Genomic DNA, 20,833 nt, shown 5'->3' with positions numbered 1-20,833 from the left:
CTGGTAGAGTACAGTGCCCTGTGGTTCTCCTGCACTGCTAACGACCCTCTCAGCCACGGTGTTGTGTTTGTGAGATAGTCGGTCATCATGAGACGTCATCATTTAGAAGGAGGAGATGGGTCAGGAGTACATAACACAGTCTGTCCCCACATAGTGGTATCAAAGTACGGTCTTGATTTTTGATCTTGTGTTGCTGTACTTAGAGGGACACCACACTGACTTCCTATTCAGTGCGTAAAGTTAAACACAAACTCTCACCATAACCTTAGAAATAAGGTTCCACCTGATTTAACCTGGGTTTTAGTGTACCGGTACATCAGGTTCTATTACTGCTTCCAACAAGATTCGTGATGATACAAGAAAAAGGTCCTGACACAGTAACAAACACACTAATACACTTTCATATCATTACGGGGACCAAAAGGTGCAACACATCAGAAATTGAACTACACGTCGCACTGATGCCGACCAAAAAAACAGTAACACCGTACCACGCCCTCAATGGCACTGACCTTAACCCATCCTAAACCATCAGTTGTGATGGTTGATGTGAGGATACTGGGCTGAGGAATGGATTTTGTCACTGTGATGTACAGTATCTATGGTTGAGAAGTTAATGTGCATGTGTTGTATCTTTACACTGCGCAGAGCTGCAAAATTCAACTAATCTAAGGTCTGTTTTTTTTCAGTGCAGCAGAAGCTCTGCACAGGCTGATCACCCTGAACAATGGTCCTTTGTTTTTGTTGTCATGACCAAAACCTCGTTTCTTACAGGAGGGGCTGTGGCAGTGAAATTAAGAACATCTTCTGCTGATCTTTCAGGAAGGACTCGTGACCATACATGGTAAAGCACAACCACGTCCTCACGCCTCCTGCTACCGGGCTCGCTGCTTCTCAAAAATTGGGGATTAATCACACCAGATGGCTTACAGATGTTAGCACAGTAAGTAAATAAACATTTGATCTCAGAAAAAATCTTTTAATTTGAACATCTGCATGTCAAACTTTTCCTTTTACTAACGATGCATTCAGTAGTCCTTCCTAACATAAATATAATATGAACAGATAATTATGTGAATATTATTTTTTAGACAGTTGATGTTTAGTTTTATGTGTCGATTGGACAAATCAGAGAACCACACAATTGAAGCTTTAGTCAGCCCTTTGCAAAGCTGCTATAGATTCACCTCTAGGCTAAGGTGGCATTGGTGCAATAGCTTGTATGTTTTATAAATTTAATATTTTGTATATACAAGCAATAGCTTGTATGTATTATAAATGTATATTTTGTATTTTTGAATTTATTTTTTATACGTTTTTTATTGTTTTATGTTTTATATGGACCTGTGTCTGCAATAAAGTTGATATTTTAAATTACATGTGTAAAATATTTGATGGCAATCTTAGCAGAAGCCCTTGTGGCCGGGCGAACTCACCTGAGCAACGTCCTCGAAGTCATCGTGTCTTTTCTGGAGGGCTCGAGCTCGATGAAGCGACTTCCCGACACCCGTGTGTTTGCTGAGGAAAGCCTCGCCGTGGTTTTCTATCCAGTCCATCACCTGCATGAGCGCAACATGCACAGATCATCTTTAGTTTGTAGTTATGAACCGTGCGTGTTCACAAACATCTTGTGAAACGAATAGTATTTTTTTACTTCTACATGTTTCACACCATCCTAACTTTATAATTATAATCTAAACTGAAACAACACAGCTGCTGGACCAGGAGGTCTTTAAATAAAATTTAAAAAAATTACAGTTTATCTAAATTAAATTCTTTTTCTGGCAAATAAAACAGCAAACAGATACATGTATGCCATTAGAACCAGGTGTTCACTTAAAAATGTTTGTAAATTAATTTTAAAGATGAAAAATAAAGCAAGACCAAAGGTTTTTCATATGCTTCAGAGACTTTTTTGAGATTTAATAACCCAGATGTCTCAGAACGTGAGCAGTCTGACACACGAGGAGGCAGCTTTGCAAACTAACTAAAACCAGAGTAGGAATTTAATCCAGCATTTTAACAAAAAACAAAAAACATCTGAACTTTCAAACTTACAACCACTGCAGGGCTTCAACATTTAACACCATAAACGTGGATGCAGAAACCAAGATGTTATAAATAAACAGTTTTACAATTCCTTCAGAGTGACGTTTCTGGTTATAATCCCTGTAATGGCTCTCGCTTTAAGCGCTGTTTCTTTTTCGTCTGGACCAACTCCCGAGGGAAGCATGAAATGCTTGGCTGTGTCCAGCTGCTGTTTGGTGCTGAGGAGACGGAGTATCACTGAGTTTTATTGTCAATCCAAACAGCTTCCTGCTGCGCTGAAAACTGTACTAAAAATCATCATTTGAAAACTATTTTCTTCCTCAACATCGTCTTCTGGAAGACTTACTTTCCATCACAAAAACATGGCGTGTAAGTCATCTCCACACGGGGGGGAATGAGCGTGCCACTGCAAATAAAAAGGATGAGTTTGACGGATGACGGCAGGAATATGGTTTCATTTGCTCACTGACTCACTGACAATCTTTATACATATTTCAGACGGACAGACAGATGTCAGTGTATACAGGAACTGCAGCGCTGCATTACAGGTGGTGTAATGCTGAACGTGCTGCTGTGAAGGAGCAGTGGTGGACAGTAACGGAGTAAATTTACTTGAGTACTGTACTTAAGTACATATCCAGAGGATTTGTACTTTACTTGAGTATTAGATTTCTTTGGTACTTATTACTCTTACTTGAATACATTTCCAAGACAAATATTTTTACTTTTACTTGAGTAAATTTCTAGGAAGGCTGAAAAGTACTCGTTACTTTCAGGTCTGCTCTTTTTTCTTCTTCCCTAAAATCCTATTGGACACAAGCTGTTTTTGTCAAAGGAGGAGACCTATCACAGTGCACGCTCTCCACTGGGATGTACGTAAAGCGGAAATACGTCAAGCCTCCCCCTGAGGGGGATCCAGACTTAGTTGGATGGTGCAGGTTCATTTGGTTTCAGTTCATGATTGGTAATAAACTCTGCATCATCTGCTGTCCTCTTATGATCCCATTAATTTGATTTGTTTTTGGTGTTTCTGCAGGTTTTATATAACATTGTGGTTCTAAAAGCAGCTGGTTTCAAAGAGTTAATTCTAAGAAACAATAGTTAAAAGATCCTTAAATGAATTTAGAAAAAAATATAGTAATTTACTGATGTGGAAAATAAGAAATTTACTCTTACTCTTACTCTTACTTTTACTTAAAGTAAATTTAAAAGCATTTACTTTTGGATACTTAAGTACCTTTAAAAGCAAGTACTTTTCTACTCTTACTCGAGTAATATTTTGACTGAGCTACTTTTACTTGTAACGGAGTAAATTTTGACCAGTAGTATTTGTACTCTTACTCAAGTACTGGGGTCGAGTACTCTGTCCACCTCTGTGAAGGAGCATCACTGCACCCCTGATCCTGACCTGCAGCCTGGGAGTTTCTATCCATGTGGTTCCCTGCTGGCTCTGTTTGGAATTTTATGAGCTCAGCTGTTGCCAGGCAACCAACCAACACAACATCCCAGTGCATTAAAGGTGATCTCTGGATATGTCAGCCATGCCTGTCCTATCTGACCCTGGCTCCCATTAGACCTAGACTACAACACATCAGCACGTCTGGAGAGCAGCATGTGCGGCCTTGGAGGAGCAGCATGACTTCATGACATCAGCCCGCCTTCGCCGGTCCAGCTGGATTCAAGCGAAGCTCGGCATGAGCTCACAACCTGCAGCTGGACTCGCATTGTTAGCTCAACGTGCCAAATAAAACGGCAGCGTGCGCTTTTTAAATGTTCTGTCTCCGCTTCTCTCCAGGGTCACATCCATCCTGCAGCTTTGCAGCTCTGGCTGGAATAACCCCGCGTTCACTGATTTACACACTGCTTGTATGAAGTTACTCTCTCACATTGAGGCTTGTTTCACTTTCTGCGGACGTCTCTCGTCCTGCGGGAGTCTCTCCTGGGTGTCATAGAAAGTGAAGCATGACGTGTATAACTGGCAGAGCTCTCCTGATGTGATCCCTGCTTCCCGTTTGGTCTTTCTGTGCCTCTTTAACACACTCTTACACACTCTCTGGGGTCTCGTAATAATGTCTTCAGGGTGCCAAAATTGGAGAATTCATCTTTAAATTTGCACTCTACTGCCCTTCCTCCCCCCTCTCTCCTGAACCCTGTTTGTGCATGCAATAAACACATGATGACTGAAGCCACGGGGAAGCTACTTTAAATCAATTCAGTCTGCTGTTGTGTGTCTATGCTGCAAAAAATGCTGGAAACCGAAAACGAGACAACAGTAGTAAATCTGAGGGAGGACTTTCATGGCCCTTTATTAACATTACAAAGTGGTAACAAGCTTTACTGTCCCAAGGTTTTGTAAGAATCTGCTCCAGGCCTGAAGTGCAAACATGAATGTGTATCAACAACTGGAAGGAAGTTGATAAAAAAAAAACACATGCTCAGCAAAGACAATGAAACAAAGAAAACTTTATATATTTATATATATATATATATATATATATATATATATATATATATATATATATATATATACACAAATATATTTAATATATATAATATACATATATTATAAGAAAACTTTATATATTTTGAGTTAGCATTTTTCAAACTGTTCCAACTTTTTCTGTTTTGTGATCTACAACACATTTCCCAATATATATATATATATATATATATATATATATATATATATATATATATATATATATATATATATATATATATATATATATATATATATATATATATATATATATATATATATATATATATATATATATATATATATATATATATATATATATATATATATATATATAATATACATATATTATAAGCGTATATACCGTACATATATATTCACTCCATGTGAAGTATGTAGAGTTCGGTTTCAATAATCTCTCACCATTCTCATCCTCTTAGGTCTTGCAGCCTTTGACACCTTTTCTCACAGCAGCCTCCTTCACAGGCAAGCATCCCTCTTATACACCCCTCGCTCGGCTCTCCTCATACCTCACTGACTGCAATCCGTTCCTACAACCAATCACTGCTGGTGTGCCACAAAGTTCAGTCTTAGGGCCCCTCAGTCACGTATTCCGTAAGTACGATATCAACTTCCATTCCTAGGCGGACGATCCCCAGCTCTACATCTCTTCACTTCCACCTATATTGCTTTCAGACTGACTTCAGGAAATTAAATAATATAAGATCAATCTTTATTGCCGTCATCACTTTCACAGGGTACAACAAACTTGAATACCAGATCACAGTTCTACAACTTTCTCAAACCTAATGGCAATAAAACAGGAGTGCTACTCGTTGGCACAACCTCCACTCTAACCAAAAAGGCTCCAAATAAAGTGTGGTATTCATTATTATTATTATTATTATTATTATTATTATTATTATTATTATTATTATTATTATTATTATTATTATTATTATTATTATTATTATTATTATTATTATTATTATTATTATCATCATCATCACACGCTAATGTATATATAAGAGGGCAACATGTGGTTCGGTATGCTGCCAAAGTCCACTTAAACATGTATCAGAGGCTGAACATACATGAAAGTTTTCGGATTTCTTGGTGTTTAAACAACTTGCATGGTTGTTAAAAAAAGAGCAGATGCCACAGCGGTGTGATACTGTCCTAACCATAATCAAGAAAAGTTATATTCCACATTTGCTGAAATCTGCAGTCTGTCTGCAGGTGGTGCAGCTTGGAGAGGACTTGGAGGTGTTACATTTTAGAATCTGTAGGTCTTCACCTCCATCATTTCATCTCAGCCTGGTTCCAGCTGTTTGACATCAGTTCCTGTTCATGAAAAGACCTCGTCATGGCAGTTTCAGTAATGCCCAGTTGGACCTCATTCTTACCCCATCACTGTTGGATTACAAGTAATATGAACCACCTCCTCCTCCTACTCTGATCACAGCTTTGATATTAAATTCTGAGCCCCTGAATATCTCTAAAACCTCTAGGAATCTGACACATCTCCAAAGCCGCACGGTCTTGGAAGCTGTGAAGAAAGAGCGTCGGTGCCAGCGCAGCGGAGAGCATTTTATCTCGGGAGTTTTCACATTAAACACAGAGCAACTGGGAGCAGAGGGCCGAGGCAATGATGTGCTCCCTGCGTCGCATCCTCACATGCAGCGCTACATGCCAAGGGTCAAAACCAGCTTCTTTAAGGAACCTGTGACTGTCACCCCAAAACCTCCCATCCTACGCCCCTTTTCTCTTTTGCTGCAATCTGGAGAAACCAGCAATTAAACCCAGCAGCAGCAGTGTACCGTCTTCCTCCTGTCGCACTGTCGTCGTCACCATGCTGCATGTTTTGTGTGCACGTGTGTTTACCTGCTGGACGTCTTGCTGGAACACGCACAGCTGTAGCCTCTGGTGCAGTCGGACCTTTCGATGCTGCCAAATGTTCTCCAGACGCCGTTGGTGATGGAGAACCTCGTGAACGACATCCAGGATGCAATGAACCTACAATATCACACACATTTGTATATATTCAGTGTGTTTATACCACGTGTGGTAGCTTACTCCGCATTTGAACCGATTCAGTATCACTCACCGCTTTGGAGTAATTAGCGCTTGCTGTCAGAGAGTCAGCGTTGCTGGGACTCAGAGGCCTCTGGAGGACGTCCAGCAGGGCTTTGCCATCCTGACTCACCTGCAGATGAACAGGGAAATCACTGAGAAGTCTGCAGGGACTTTAAGGGAAAGGGGACAACAAAGTTGATAAAGGACAGGCTTACAGACAAAATAAAGGTGGAAACTGTTTTTTAGAAAGAAAGGTTCAAGAAGATCATCATGTGATTGTGGCCATGAACCGGTATCACCCTGATCAGAAGTAAAAATCTCCTCTCATGAAAAATGGGAATCTGAATTTAAGATAAAAATCACAGATGAAGAGTGGCTAAACATGTGGAAAATACGTCACACATCCACTAATTCGCGGATCTGGAGGGAGTTCTCCTGGAAAAATCTGATACGTTTTTTTTATTTCACCCAAAGTCAAGAGTAAACAGTTGAACAAAAATATGCCTTGTTGGAGAGGCTGTGGAACAATGAATGTGGATCACTCAAACATTTTCTGGAAATGTGATAAAAGCAGATGGTTCTGGAAAACGTTACACGATACATTGATGAAAATACTTGGATATAAGATTCCATTATCTTGTACAGTATTGTATTTGTGTAACCTAAGTGAAGAAAATATAAGAACGAGGGACAGATACCTGGTAAAAGTATTACTACCAGCAGCTAAGAAAGCTATCACGAAGAAATGAGGAAGGGAAGACACCCCTACTCAAGAACAATGGATTCACCTGGTCGAGGAAATCTACACAAACGAAAAAACAATACATCGCTTAAGGCTGCAGGAAGCCCAGTTCAAAGAGAAATGGACGAGATGGACAATATTTATGACTGAACAACGACAAAACAAAAAACTTGATTGAGGAAAAGAAAATGGAATATGGACAGATTGTTTGGATGTTGCATGTGTTGATTTGTTTTATTTTTTTATTAAATGTGTTCTGTACTTGTTTCAGGGTGCTTGCTCTTTTTCCAAATTAAAATTCCAGACTTTTCCCAGACTTTTTTAAAACTGATTTTTTTTTCCCCAAGACCTTAACCTTACGTACTTGTATACTTGTGTGCCTACTGCCTACTTCATTGGTTTAGATTGTACCAATTGTGTTTATTAGAAATGTTTGTTAGAATTTTTTATAGGCTAGTATTCAATGAACAAATGCATTATTCACAGTAAATTATGTTTTTACTGATGAAAACGTTTCAAAACATGAAAATCACAAGTACATGAAATTCACTTCAAACAAGTGTCACAAAGACAATCTATAAAAACGCATGAATGGATGGATGAATGTATGTAGAATTCAGTCTCTTCACTCGCATCTTATTTTTTCTGTCCTTGACATGACTGATCTTATCTTTATGTTATCTCATTTTAACTTCTGAACAAGCTGTATCACAACACATAAAAGTGCATATTTGACCTAGCTCACTTGGTAAGAACAAAAAATAAACTATTTTTATAGTTTATAGTTGAATAAACTACAAGTTTTATAGCCTACCTTTCTATTTCTCATTTCACAATGCCTTTGAGCATACTGTAAAATTCTACCATATATTTTTTCCCCATACTTTATTAAGACTTTCACACAAAATTCAAGACTTTTCAAGGTCTGGAAAACAGTGTTTCAAAATTCCATACTTATTAAGACTTTCAAGACTTGCGCAAGCACCCTGTGTTTTAGTACTATTTTGATTGAGTTGTTCCACCTTTGTAAAGGAAAAATTTTCAATAAAAACTAAAGTGAAAAAAAAATAAATAAATAAAATCTCCTCTCATTGTGGTGGTGTGATGATTGAATCCCTTATTTTATGCGTAAGGATAAGCCCGACAGCTCTTTGAAACAGGTTCATGCAGCTTGTTGGACCGACGTCCTTTCTTTGGTTTCTACAGCTTATGACAACAGGTGGCGTCTGGAAAGCCGCCTGCAGCGCAGATTTACTGGTAAAGCTTTGACTCAGCTCTCACTTCATAACCACTTCTGCATCGTCGTCTAGGGACGTCGTTCCCAGCCTGGAGTGAGCCGGTCCTAACAGAGGCTTGTGGTCTCGGACCTGGAGGTTCTGATTCTCATCCAAAAGGTGTTTCACATCTGGCTACGTACCACCCGGGGTAAATACTGGAGGTCTTCACTTGAAGAGCGCTAACTTTGAAACAAACTTCTAAAACGTCTTGAGTCAGAAAACCTTCAGACACGTCTCCATCAGCTGGTTTGGAGCGAAGAAACTAGAATAAACACAAACAGGAACTGTGGCAACTGCTCTAATTCTCCTTCCCCGCCTAAAAACAAACTAAAAAAAAAAGGCATTTGATTCCAAGCATGTCACTTTTTGCAGCTCTCTGAAAGGAAACAATGCAGTCCCAGCCTGCCAAGTCTAACCGACCCAGTCTGAGCCTCAGCCCGAAACCTTTCCATGTGATTCTGTATATATGGACTTCACTTTTCATAGATAAGCATAAATTAAGTTTACACCGCAACAGCTTGTCTAAAGATAAAACCCTCAGACCTCTGCCAGGAGTGGGAGGGAATCACCACACTAAATTTAGTGGGAGGTTTTCAGGCAGCAGTTTGACGGGTTGGTGTGGCGACACGAGCAGCGCCACCCTGTCATCACAACCAATCACAGCCAATCACCACCAGCAGCTCCGACAGCACTGACGCTCTGCTGTCTGCACTGTCAGACACCCGTCAAACTCAAGAATCTGAGAACCGTGGTTTGCCAATGAAAGGAAAACCTTTTTAAAGTCTTTTCAGATCATATTTTCCAAGACATTTTTCTTATAAATTGCTTTTTTCCCCTCATAATCCAGAGGCTTTCAAAGTGCTCGAGTGTTACAAACGGGAAGATTGACGAGCGGCTGGCAAGCTTCAGCCGGGATGGATGTTCAAAGAGCTGTTCGGGAGAGAGAGCGATGTTTTACAACCAAAGACAACGTTTTGGCTTGTCGAGTTTAATGCCATCTCTGCTGGCCACGTTGAGCAGAGTCCAGCTGCAGCGCGGTGGGTTTACCTCAGTGTAGGCCTGCGTCACCTGCTCGTACAGGCTCTGGTGGCGGTGGATGGCGATCTCCAGCTCCTGCATCTCCGATGGTAACCCCCCCTCGCTGCAGACTTTACACCAGGCCTCCACCTCCGACAGAAACTAGAAGGAGCCAGAACAGAAACACACACATGGATTGTTTTCAGTGTGTGCGTAAATGTACCTTTTCACGCACTACAATGTAATCTGCTCTGAGCAGAGGCGACTCGTTTATTTCAGAAGACGAAGCGGTGCTTAATGAGACAAAAAAAAATAATCACAATCCCCGCCCTGCATGGATTTAAACCATGCACTTCCCTTGAATTCATTGCAGGATGTCGCTTGGATAAAACTGCAGTAAAATCGAACAACAGTGACACTGTGTGGCCAACAGTAAAATGATTCGAAGCGCGGAGTTTTCTTCTGCTTCACTCTTCGACAGATTTCAATGTAAGTGATGTTTTTGAGAGGTCTCGAGACTGATCAGTTACCTCAAAGTCTTCTCCTAGCTTCAAGCTTTTGCTAATTTATTCTGCTTTCATGAAATGAGTGACTACAGCAAGAAAAGGATTGGCCGTTTTGACAACATCCTGGCTGTCAGCGAAGGTTATTGTGATAAACGGGATCTTTTCTTTGCATCATTGCGTGAAAGGGCTGGTGTGAAAGCAGCCATCAATCCTCCAGAGTATCACATGCGAGCGGTAACAGCTGCACGCTCTCTTCTGATGACCCTCGTGATGCCACTCACTGAACCGTATGATGACCACGATCTTTCCATGATGCAGCCGTCGAGAACACAACCGAACGGTGCTTCCCCCGCTCTCTCTGAAGCTGACAAGAACATTTTAGCTGGCCTGACAGGATGTTGGCATGAACACGTTCTACTGCTTTTCTTGTTGCACCAAGGACACGATCACAGCGTGATTAAGGCTAGTATGAACACGGCTATAAAATCCTCCCGAGTATTAATAATTAGACCCATTGATTGCTGCTTAATGCCTGAGGATGGTTGTGTTTCCACTTTGTGAACTAAACGGTGAATATTACGTCATTATGACACAGTCTTTGTGACTCCAACTATGAAACATGACTGACCCAGGTGCCCCTCCGGAGTAACGCTGTGCATGTGTACAAGTCAGCATTGGAAAGAGTCCAGAGCACATTCTCCCAACATCCTCGCGTTCATGTTTGAAGCTGACCAGAAGCTTTGGACTGCAGCTGGGTGGGTGCAGAGCAAAGAGAAGGGAGGAGCAGGTCGCTGGCTCAGAGGAGCTCTTTGCTCTTTCTCTTCTTCGTCACTTAGCCTCTATCATGGAAGGACGCATCTGAAATACTTGAGTGGTCTGTAGGCTGCAGGATGCATCAGCGCCAAAGACAACCTGAATAACAGCGACGCTCAGTCTATTAGGAGAAAAATACGCTGCACTAGGGCTGGGCGATATATCGAGATTTTAATATATATCGATATATTTTCAAACACGATATGGTACGAGACAATATCGTTTATATCGATTTAAAAAAAAAAAAAAAAAAAAAAAATTTTTTTTTTTTACATTTTTTTTTTTAATGATTTTGATATAGCTTATTTTGTGACAAATTGACTTGAATGTTTTATTTGAGATTTGCACAAATGTTTTGTTATTTGCACAACAGTCAACCTCAGTGGAAAAGTCTGCCTGTTACTGTCTACATTGTATTAATTGCACAGTGTATTTTAATTTAATTGTTATGCAGGAAATGGATATTTGTTTTATTTTATTCAAGAAGCATTTTTATTCTATATATGCAGGCAGTTTATTTTTATTTCATTTGTTTTATACATTTTGCTATTGTGCAGACCTCTGTTAATAAAGGAACCTGTGTGACATTTGGCAAGAGGCTTTGTATTAAAACTGACTGTTTTTTTAAGGGTTTGCCTCAGAAAAAAATGAAGCTAACAGAGATGCTATGCTATAATGCTTTGGGGGAAACCCCAATTAAGGCACAGAAAAAATATCGAGATATATATCGAGTATCGCCATTCAGCTAGAAAATATCGAGATATGACTTTTGGTCCATATCGCCCAGCCCTACGCTGCACATCTTTTTTTTTTCCCTTCAAGTGACACATTTTACTTTTTGTTCTCTGAAGAATTAACATATCTGTGTTGTCATCCTGACAAGTTCTGATTTCTTGTTCCGCCCTCAGCTGATGTCTCCTCTCTTTCATCTCCGCTTCACTCAAAGATACACTTGTTTCTGATGTCAAGGGCCCAGTAGGACTCAAACAAGGCCCATCTGTTGCCATGTCAACCTCGCAGGAATCAGCACAAGAGCCGTCTGATCCGTTTAACATAATCAGCTGGTGAAAATGTCGCATTTGCATGCAACAATCAGTGCCAATGTTGGCGGGAAAGACACTCGCGGATGGAGAGTCACCCAATCAGCATCCCGGCAGCAAGTGGCAGCCGCTTTATTTTTAGTGGTGGTCTTTACAGCGGGCCCTGCGCGGTTCTGTGTTTCTCCCAAACGTGGCGAACGCCCTCTACTCGCAGCACCTTCACACCTCGGCCTCAGATCTTACCTGCTCGGCCTTCTGGTGGAAGACAGACGACATGGCGAGGATGGTGGAGCGCTCATCCAGCGCTGCAGCGAAACTTTTCCAGTCCTGATCCAGCTGACCTGAGATCTGTTTGATTTGTGTGGAGGCGTAGTGACCGGCCTCTGCCAGGCGGCTCGCCACCGACATGATCCTGTTGATGTTGACGTAGGCATTCTGGGAAGGACAAATGAAACGATCAGTCCATTTCCACATGTCCACTGTAACTACAGCATTACACTCATAGACGGATTACCGCATGGGCAAAGTGGGCATGTGCCCAGGGCCCTGGAGCCAATGGGGGCCCTCGGCTTTCAAACATTTTTTTTTTTTTTTTATGTGTAAATTAATAATAAAAATAAATAAATGTACAAGCTCATAGGGCCCCGTTTTGTGTGATACGTTCATATATAATCGTAAATTGTAGGCTATAATTACGATAAAATGTGCATTGTGCGGTCAGTGTAGACTAATTCTTACTTTACAACTGTCCTGAACGCATCAGGGCTGTGAGCCGTTAAATCGACGCAGAGCCTCCGCCGTAGGGTACGGCGAAGCCTACGGCGTAGGGTACGCGGCGACGCGCACCGTACGTGCGCATCGCCGCGTATCCTACGCCGAAGGCGCTGCGTTGGTGAAACGCGGAACCATAAATCAGCCTTAAACAGTACCGCACACAGCAAATTTGCCGACTCGGCAAATTTGCGGCCATTTAGGAGATGAGCGCTAAACTTTAAAAGAGGACTAAGCATGTACAAAGTTTTATGGAAGAGTTAACTACCATTGGTGAGTCAGTGGAACCTTCATAAATAATTTATTTACCAGAATGTTGTGGTAGCTTTGACCAGCTGCCTATTTGAATGAGCTTTGTGTTGTTGTCAACGAGACCGCCGAGTCTATTCTCTGTTCTAGAGCTCAGAAATGATGTTATAGGCCGCTGTGTCTATATCTAACTAAATAGATTGTGTAATGTTTTTTTCTTTGTATTTAAGCTGTATCAAAGATGGAACTGAGTCAGTCCGTGACTATCTGAGTATTCAGCTCCATGTGATTGACAGCTGTCAGGCCTGTGTGTGTGTGTGTGTGTGTGTGTGTGTGTGTGTGTGTGTGTGTGTGTGTGTGTGTGTGTGTGTGTGTGTGTGTGTGTTCTTCTGAACAAGTTTGTGACTTTACTCTGCTTTCTGCAGCATAGGCCTATAGGCTTGGCTCAATAAAAGTGAGAATAAATGTAGTTTGATGGGTAGGATGAGGTGTTGTTGAACGTTAAAATGACTATCATAAGGGCCCATGGAGAATGCTCCGCCCCCTCTGTACTGAGACCCGCGCTCTGCCACTCCGCCATCCACAATCACACTGTGTGATTGTGGATTCTCTGCGCCATTGTGTGACCAAACTGAGTGATTGGGGAGGGCATGCACTGTGCATGTAGGATATTATTGTAGGTAGGGGCCCATAGCGAGTTTGTGTCCAGGGCCCGTGGTCATGATAATCCGTCCTTGATTACACTCACGGTTAGGGCTGTTCGATTAATCGATTTTAAATCGTAATCGCGATTATGTATTTAGAACGATGTTAAAATGTGAAAATCGTAAAATAGATTTTTCTTTTTTTTTTGTTTTACCTTGTCTGCACACATATTAATGATTGATACCATATTAATGATTGATGGAAATACCTCTCAATACCTGCGACAAGTGCTCCATCGGAGAGGCTCTTTAGTGTAGGAGGGGGCGTTGGAACATGCCACCGGGTAGACCGGCTCGTGTTCCAGCAAAAAACTTGCAAATGTGAATAGCAAATGTAATGACTGACATTACACACCTCTACCTCCTTCATGGGTTGCATTATTATTTAGCATGCAAAGACCCAGTTTAGTTTAATTAGAAAATGTCTTGTTTTATTTAATTGGAAATATAACTTACTGTATGTTTGCAAGTGCTGATTTGCTGATTTTTTTTTTCAGAGATAAAACTTTATATTTTATTATATTTTTTAAAACTTTTTTTCAACTTATTTTACAGAGTTTTGCACTTTATTCATTCATTTTTGGTTTAATAAGAGCAAAGTTTGCACTTAAAGCCCAATGGGGCAAATGTTCAATAAAAAAACAGCATATTTGAAATAATTTCTTTGCCTTTTGTCAATTCACAAAATAATCATAATCGGAATCGTAATCGAAAATCGGATTTTGAGAGAAAAAAATCGAGATTTTATTTTTGGGCAAAATCGAACAGCCCTACTCACGGTCAAGATCAATGTTTCTGAGATCTCACTTGTGATTTTTATGGCTGTTTTCACAAAAACTAATACAAAAATAAAGCTTAATTAACCCTAGAGTCTGAGTCTAGTGAGCAGAAAGACTAATTTGTATTCCCTCTCTCCTGTCTTTGAATACTGAGGTGCAACGGGAGATCTACCATAGAGTTCATGGCGAAGTGGTTGTGTTGCGTCTGCAGCTCCATGGCGTGCTGGTAATCGCGGCCGATTTCCGTGTGGCTCTGGAGGAACAACTCTTTGTTGTGGCTGATCCAGTCGAACATCTGCACACACACACCGTACAGCCGCATCAGAGATCTTCCAACATTTCACATATATACGTTTCCTTGGTGAGAATACTGTAGTGGAACGCCAATGATTACTGACATCCCTGATAAAAGACACATACCAGAACGTCTTCACATTTACTTTAAATCAGTCAGATGCTGGAATAAAAAGCTGAAAAATAACACAAATATACAGGACTGTCTCAGAAAATTAGAATATTGTCATAAAGTCCTTTATTTTCTGTAATGCAAAAATGTCATACATTCTGGATTCATTACAAATCAACTGAAATATTGCAAGCCTTTTATTATTTCAATATTGCTGATCATGGTTTACAGCTTAAGAAAACTCAAATATCCTATCTCAAAAAATTACAATATTCTGGGAATCTTAATCTTAAACTGTAAGCCATGATCAGCAATATTAAAATAATAAAAGGCTTGCAATATTTCAGTTGATTTGTAATGAATCCAGAATGTATGACATTTTTGTTTTTTTAATTGCATTACAGAAAATAAAGAACTTTATCACAATATTCTAATTTTCTGAGACAGTCCTGTACACTAGAGCTATCCCTAGAAACTGTGAAATGCTGCTAGATCGGGGTCGTCCAACTCTGGTCCAGCAGGGGTGCGTTCCTGCATGTTTGAGAGGTTTCCCTGCTTCAACGCATCTGATTCAAAAGACTGTCATAAACACTCGTCCAGACCTCGGGGACAAGCTGGTGCTGATCCAGTCATTTGAATCAGGTGTGGTGACGCAGGAAACCACCTCAAACATGACGGACAGCAGCCGTGGAGGACCAGAGTGGAACAACTCTCTACAGTCAGTAGAATAAACATGACAACATCACACTGTGTCTTTATTTATACAGATGAATTTGTGATAGAAGCTGCTTTTATGGAGCCAAATCAAGGCCAAAAGTTTTGCTAATTTGAAAATAAAATTTGAACCTGAAAATTCTTTTTTACAGTTTCAATTTTATTTTTTTCAGTATCAGATCTTTTTTTTCAGTTTCAAATCTTTTTATTTCAGTTTCAAATCTTTTTTTCAGTTTCAAATCTTTTTTTTTCAGTTTCATGTCTTTTTTTTTCAGTTTCACATCTTTTTTTTCAGTTTCACTTCTTTTTTTTCAGTTTCAAATTTTTTTTTCAGGTTCAGACTTTTGGCCCCGATCTGGCGTGGGGGGCGTGGCATCAACTGAGAGGGGCGTGGCATCATGAGTGACAGCAGAACAGAGAAGGCAGGGGACGTTCCTCAGTCATGTTGCTTAGTTATCAGTAGAAGTATGATTCAACACTGTATATACACCATATTGACGTGATTGGCAGTGGAAAAAATTATTGAATTATTGAAAAGTATATGATATTAGTGACACATTTCTGTTTAAAAAGCAGTTTTAGACCGTACTTGGTAGTATGTGGAAGTGGGAAATGTCAAACTTTAAAGTGTGGCTGTTGAACTGTACAGTCTGGCATAGTTTATTGCTTTTATACTGCGATTGGTGTCAAGTACGATCTAAAACAGCTTTTTAAACAGAAATGTGTCACTAATATCAGTTTTTTCCACTGACAATCACGTGAATATAGTGTATATACAGCGTTGAATCAAACTTCTACTGATAACTTCTGCAACCTACGTTTCCTGAAGGAAACAGGACTGAGGAACATCCCCCGCCTTCTCTGTTCTGCTGTCACTCATGATACCACGCCCCTCTCAGTTGATGCCACGCCCCCCACGCCAGATCCGGGCCAAAAGTCTGAACCTGAAAAAAAAAGAAGTGAAACTGGAAAAAAAAGATTTGAAACTGAAAAAAAGATTTGAAACTGAAATAAAAAGATTTGAAACTGAAAAAAAGATCTGATACTGAAAAAAATAAAATTGAAACTGTAAAAAAGAATTTTCAGGTTCAAATTTTATTTTCAAATTAGCAAAACTTTTGGCCTTGATTTGGCTCCATATGCTTCGCTCTGTTGTTGACTGAGAAGCTCGGGGACGTGTTAATGCAGCCCAACAGGAATGTCACTGTTACTGTAACAATGAACTTTATCACTGGACGAAACAACTAATGTAAATATAGAATATAACATAATAGACATCACTGTCATTGTGGATAGTATATAGCACTTAGTAAAGCAAAATTAGGTGCTCCCTTTAAAATAGGAATATAAAAATGCTATATATTGAAAAAGTAAATCTTAAAATAATGCTGATAAAACATCAGAACAGTGTTACGTGGAAGGGAAACATGAGCAGTAAAGTCTTCTTTTCCTTTCAGCCGTTCCCTTCAGGGGTCGCCACAGCCGATCATCCGTCTCCATCTAACCCCATGTTTTGCGTCCCTCCTCTCACACCATATAACTTCATGTCCTCTTTCACTGCATCCATAAATCTCCTCTTTGGTCTTTCTCTCGACCTCCCTCCTGGCAGTTCCAACCTCGTCATCCTTCCAAGGATACATTCACCATCATTCCTCTGTTCATGTCCAACCCATCTCAGTCTGGCCTCTGACTCTCTCAGCAAGACATCCAACATGTGCCGTCCCTCTGATGTGCTCATTCATGACCCTGTCCATCCTCCTCACTCCCAAAGAGAAGCTCAACATTTTAACATCTGCTTCTTCCAACTCCAGTTCCTGTCTTTCCCCCAGTGCCACGGCCTCGAAACCATCTCGCATAGCCTTGATACTCTTATCGCACATCACCCCTAACAAGTTTCTCCACCCGTTCAAACCTGCTTGCACACGCTTCTTCACCTCTTTTCCACACTCTCCATTGCTCTGGATTGTTGACCTTAAGTACTTAAAATCCTCTTCCTTCTTCATCTCTCCTCCCTGTAGCCTCACCGTTCCCCTCGGGTTCCTCTCATTCACACACATATGTATTCTGTCTTGCTGCGGCTAACTTTCATCCCTCTCTTCTCCAGTCCATACCTCCGCCTCTCTAGGTTTTCCTCCAGCTGCTCCCTGCTCTCACTAGGGATCACAATGTCATCTGCAAACATCATGGTCCATGCACAGACGCCTGTCCATCACCATGAACAAGACTGGGCTCAGAGTCTGTCCTTGATGCAGTCCCACCTCCACCTTGAACTCCTCCGTCAGTGCTAAAGCAATAAAGTCACTTTTTAAATAAAGTGGCAGTAAGTGGTGTGTAAACCTTGCTAAAACTGCATAGACATAGAGAGGTTTTCTTGTGGATCAGTTCTTTAGTCCGAGTTGGTTTCTCTTCATGGATTGACCAGTGGGATTGAGGATTGCACTTTTGGCTTGCTTCACGTTTTATCCCCCTCTGGTCACAAGTATAGCGAAGAAATGCAAACGATTTCTTGCCACTGGTCAGTGTGAAACTAGCTCTGGACTCACGTTGTTGATTCGAAGCAAATCTAATAAACTGAGTCATCATAGAGTACGATTGTTTGACAAACTTTAAACAAAAAGATCTTCAGCTCAGGTGTCTGGACAAACAAAGAAGAGAAATACTGCACCAACACCAAGGAAACTCTGAAGAAGCACTGGACACACATCAGAGAGAGACGGGACTCAACGTGCCCTGAAAAACAGTACACGTTTCCAGCATAGAGAGAAAATACACAGAATATTAACCCATCAAGTTTACAAAAGCGCGGATATCAAAGTGTGACACTGACATGAGGTGGTTTCTCCAAGGATTCAACAAACAGATCTGTGAAATAGTGGACAACTACTGTACCTCCCAGAAATCAACATATAAGGAGCTGACTGAGCTTACAAAACGTCGTTGCAGACACCTGTTTGTCTGTTTAAGGTAAAAATAATAGAAAATAACCCACCAAAATTAAAAAAAATAATTGTTGCAGCTTTTACTCTTGCAACGGGAGAAAGGACGAAGCGAGACGTTTGCTCAAATTGAACTCTTTAGTGAATAAAAAGGGTCAGCAAATTATTACAGCGTGTGCAGCTATTCAAAAAAGGTACAGCATCTTCTTCCCGCAACAGCAGACTCTGACGTCATCACGTTCACTTCCTGTATTTGCTTCGCAAAGCATCATGGGAAAGGTAGTCCGTTTTAATGTCCTCTCAACCAAATAAACAGAAAATGAGATAATTCTGGTTTTAACTTAAAATATACACATCTCTTTTAATGAATTATTATCTTATAACTTTAACTTATTTATTCTCCAACAAAACCCGTTTTAACAAATAATATTCTCTCAAATAAATTCTCAACAATAATAAACTTGTAAAAAAAACAAAGGAACCCTGGAAAGAAACGAGATAAATAACAATCACAAACAATCAGCACCGGAGAGCGACGGTAGCTCCATAAACAAACTTCATAACTGCTGAAGAAGACTCAACTGGACATGAGCTGTTACACGTGGATCTTCTACCAGTCTGAGGCCTGTGCAACCTTCAGTTAGGGGGTTGCCATAGTTACCAAGAAAGTGCTACAAATGCCTCGTCATTTCCAACTGTGTCTCCCCGGCTGGACCACAAGAGCTGAGCGAGTCCCAGAGAAGTAAACCGGTGCACACGCCCCCTCGGCGCCTCGCCGTCACAAAGTGACCAAAACTGGCTGTTTTCTCTTTTCTGTTTGCTTTGCAGTAAATATTTACCGCTGCCGCGCACATACCGGCACAGCCGACACACGCTTCTGTGTGTGTGTGTATGTGTGTGTGTGTGTGTGAAACACCCACGCAGCTGCTCTGGATCAATGTCAACTTTGCACAATGTCACTGTGAAAATACCTTGATTAGAAGGGAAATGCGGCTTCTCTGTGGTGTTTTTGACATCTCATCAATCATACAATCCGTCGTAGCCGGGACGTTCGCTCTTGTGAGTCACATGTAAATTACTGGCCCGACCATCCCCCCCTGTGGGTCGTTAGCGTCTTTCTTCAGCCGTAAATTGTTTAGAGATGACTGGGTCACGTGAAACCAAGTCCACGTTTGCCGCTCTGAGCGCAGCAGAGCAAGAGCTGATAAACACCTGCAACCAGTCTGGAATTACGTGGTGCTGAATGCCGACTATAGACCAAAGCAGGCAGAAGCCTGATGTTTGTGAATGGCACTGGGGCTTTGGCGCAGCGTAAAAGCTGCTGCAGAGGTGATTTGGACTGTAGGAACGTCGCTCCGACCCACTCGGTGAAGAATGTAAACCTAGTTTGTTGTAAGTGAAGCAGTCTGGAGACATCTCTGTCGATACAGATGTGAAAAGAACAAAGAAGGAGCAAATCTTTTCGTAAGAGACCTGTGTAAGAAAAAAAAACCTGATCTTGTAAGGAAATATCACATTAGCATTTTTCCTCTCCTCGACATGTGTTCGGCTCCACTTTCTTGTGATGACCTTTGTGTCAACACTTCATGTGCGTAGCACTTCACAGCAAAAGCCTCAGGCGTAAATGAGATCGACATTTCCCTCCTTTGATTCTCCCTCGCTGCTCTTTCATTGAGACTCCGGGGCGGCTCACCTTCTCAGCGTCCTGCTCGAACAGGCGCAGCTGGAAACACTGGTCCAGTTTCAGCTTCCTGACGTGCCACATCTGATGGAGATGTTGCCTCGTGGAGTGGAGCTTATCCAGCAGACTGGCCACCTGCCCAAAAGGAAACATTCAACGGTTGGATGAGGCCTGCTGCAGATTCTGGTTGTCAAACGGTCCTAATGTACAACTTCTTCTGGGTTTTTACGCTGCATCTGTTCAAAACACCTGGACTGATTTTGCTAATCTGATTACTGACATGTTACGATTATTTTCTTCTTCATACTTTGACATAATAATGGAGAGGTCTAGAGAACAGGAGTGGTGGGGATGGGGATGTCCATCCTGTCCTCTGAGCTGCTGGATCGTAAACTTTGAGGTTTTCAAAGCGAAGAGTTGCTGCACATTTCATCATGTCTGTGTTTTCAGGCCCCAGGCAGCGGTATGATTTCTGCAGCTGTTTGAACAGTATGAAGAAGAACCTTTCTTTACTTACAGATTTTTTTATTTTCAATAAATCTTTTTTTTTAAATCCTACCCCTTGGTTGGCAGCTATGGTCTTATTGTTGTTTT

At 41.0% G+C, this 20,833-nt stretch overlaps 1 protein-coding gene across 1 annotated transcript in view; it reads right to left on the bottom strand.

Moving 5' to 3' along the window:
• The window catches only part of LOC133445629 (kalirin-like), a 47,077-nt gene that overhangs the window by 14,613 nt on the left and 11,631 nt on the right, over positions 1–20,833 (bottom strand). Inside the window, 7 exon segments of the mRNA XM_061722953.1 lie at positions 1,437–1,559; positions 6,413–6,544; positions 6,636–6,734; positions 9,671–9,802; positions 12,243–12,434; positions 14,675–14,797; positions 20,252–20,374. Coding sequence (XP_061578937.1) covers positions 1,437–1,559; positions 6,413–6,544; positions 6,636–6,734; positions 9,671–9,802; positions 12,243–12,434; positions 14,675–14,797; positions 20,252–20,374 — 924 coding nt within the window.

Source organism: Cololabis saira, chromosome 6 (genome assembly GCF_033807715.1).
Source record: "Cololabis saira isolate AMF1-May2022 chromosome 6, fColSai1.1, whole genome shotgun sequence".
NCBI lineage: Eukaryota > Metazoa > Chordata > Actinopteri > Beloniformes > Belonidae > Cololabis > Cololabis saira.
Note: the sequence above shows the minus strand (reverse complement) of the source record. Positions and strands in the feature narration are given on the sequence as shown.